This window comes from Thecamonas trahens (genome assembly GCF_000142905.1).
Source record: "Thecamonas trahens ATCC 50062 unplaced genomic scaffold supercont1.50, whole genome shotgun sequence".
NCBI classification, from domain to species: domain Eukaryota; order Apusomonadida; family Apusomonadidae; genus Thecamonas; species Thecamonas trahens.
Genome location: NW_013657630.1, coordinates 294,563 through 296,024, shown reverse-complemented (window position 1 = coordinate 296,024; position 1,462 = coordinate 294,563). Strand labels below are relative to the sequence as shown.

General features: G+C 67.0%; 1 protein-coding gene across 1 annotated transcript in view; it reads left to right on the top strand.

The window, feature by feature from the left end:
* Nucleotides 1-24: 24 nt before the first annotated feature.
* Nucleotides 25-1,462, top strand: part of AMSG_09543 (uncharacterized protein) — a gene marked incomplete at both ends in the record, with an annotated part of 2,257 nt that continues 819 nt past the window's right edge. The window contains 2 exons of the mRNA XM_013898920.1: nucleotides 25-201; nucleotides 258-1,412. Of these exons, the coding sequence (XP_013754374.1) occupies nucleotides 25-201; nucleotides 258-1,412 (1,332 nt within the window). The remainder of the gene's footprint in view (nucleotides 202-257; nucleotides 1,413-1,462) is intronic.

Below are 1,462 nucleotides of genomic sequence, written 5' to 3'. Positions count from 1 at the left end.
GAGCAGCGGAGCGACGCTCCCGACATGTCTGCGGACGAGAAGGCGGACCTCGAGGCCGAGCTGCGTGTGGCCAAGGGTGAGTTGCAGGAAGCCAAGGGTGAGTTGCAGGAAGCCAAGAATGAGCTGCTTGCGGCGGAAGAGAAGCTGAAGGAGGCGGAAGAGAAGGCTGAGGAGAAGCTGCCGCAGGCCGAGGAGAAGCTGGTCGCAGCCAAAGCAAAGCCGAGCTGAGGGAGCCGAGAAGCTGCAGGCGGACAAAGTGGGAGAGTGTCCGGGAGAAAGCCCGCCCTTTGGACGTGATTTCCGCGCCGTCGAATGCCTCGGCGAAGACTGTGGAGGAGCACGTGCACCTGGAGGCTCTCTCGCCGGTGGGCGATCCGGCTTTCCTTGTTGCGCTTGCGGACGGTGGGCTGCTGGCCGAGAACGAGGTGGGCGACATTGCTGCGCTCCGCACCGCGGTTTGGGACGGATCTGCGGGCGCTGGACTGCAGACAGCGCTTGCGTCGGCGCTCAAGGCGCGGCTGGGCGCGCTCTACTTTGCAGAGCGCGGACCCGGGGTCGCCGCCCTTCAACTCCGGAACTCTGAGGTCGCGTTCACCGGGCTGCTGGGCTCGGCGGTTGCGAGCGTGCTCGCGAGGGGCTTTCCGTGGGCCGTAGCGGTCACGGAAGCGGCCACGTGCGGTGTGCGCAACTCACGGGGCTCGCCAGCCAACCTCGTGGTCTACGGGCGGGCCGATGGGGAAGAGGGCCGTGCCACCACGGTCGAGCGCGAGAAGCTCCGTCCGAGCCTCGTGGTGGAGCTCGGGTCATCGGCCAAGAACGTCCAGGCAGCGGCATACGCGCACAACCTTGCGATTTGCTACGGCGACGTGGAGCATCAGGTGCCGATGGCGACGCTGGAGGGGCCGCATCCGACGGCGTCGGACTTTACCGTGGGCACGCTCACCCTCCGGGGCGTTGTTGTCCCGTCGGTTGCCGAGCGGGCAAGCGACGCGAGGACACGGACGACGGTGCCGTTTGGGACGTGGGAGTATTCAGACCTCGACACGTTTTGCGAGGTGTTTGCTACGGCTTTTGTCGCCAGCCTCAGCGTGGTGGCTGCGACGGCGGACCTGTTGCTGACTGGGCGCAGGCCGCCTGTGGTGCTTGCGGGCGCCAACACGTGCATGGTGGCCTCGCGACGGGTGTACAAGTGGTTCCGGCCCTCGACAGCCTCGTCGCGCCGGATCAACTTGCCCATGTGGACAGCTCACTCGCCGGCGGCCGAGGCGCGCGTGCTCACTGAGAGCGGCGGCAGCGACGCTCCGCGCGTGCTTGTCACCACGTTTCTCGCCCACGAGTCGCACTCGTACGTCCGGGTCGGTCACTTTGTCTCGCTCATCGGCTGGCTCGAGGCCATGCGCCGCGACTCGCTCGTCCACGGTGACATCCTGTCCCGCAACATCCGCTTTCCGGCTCCGATCGA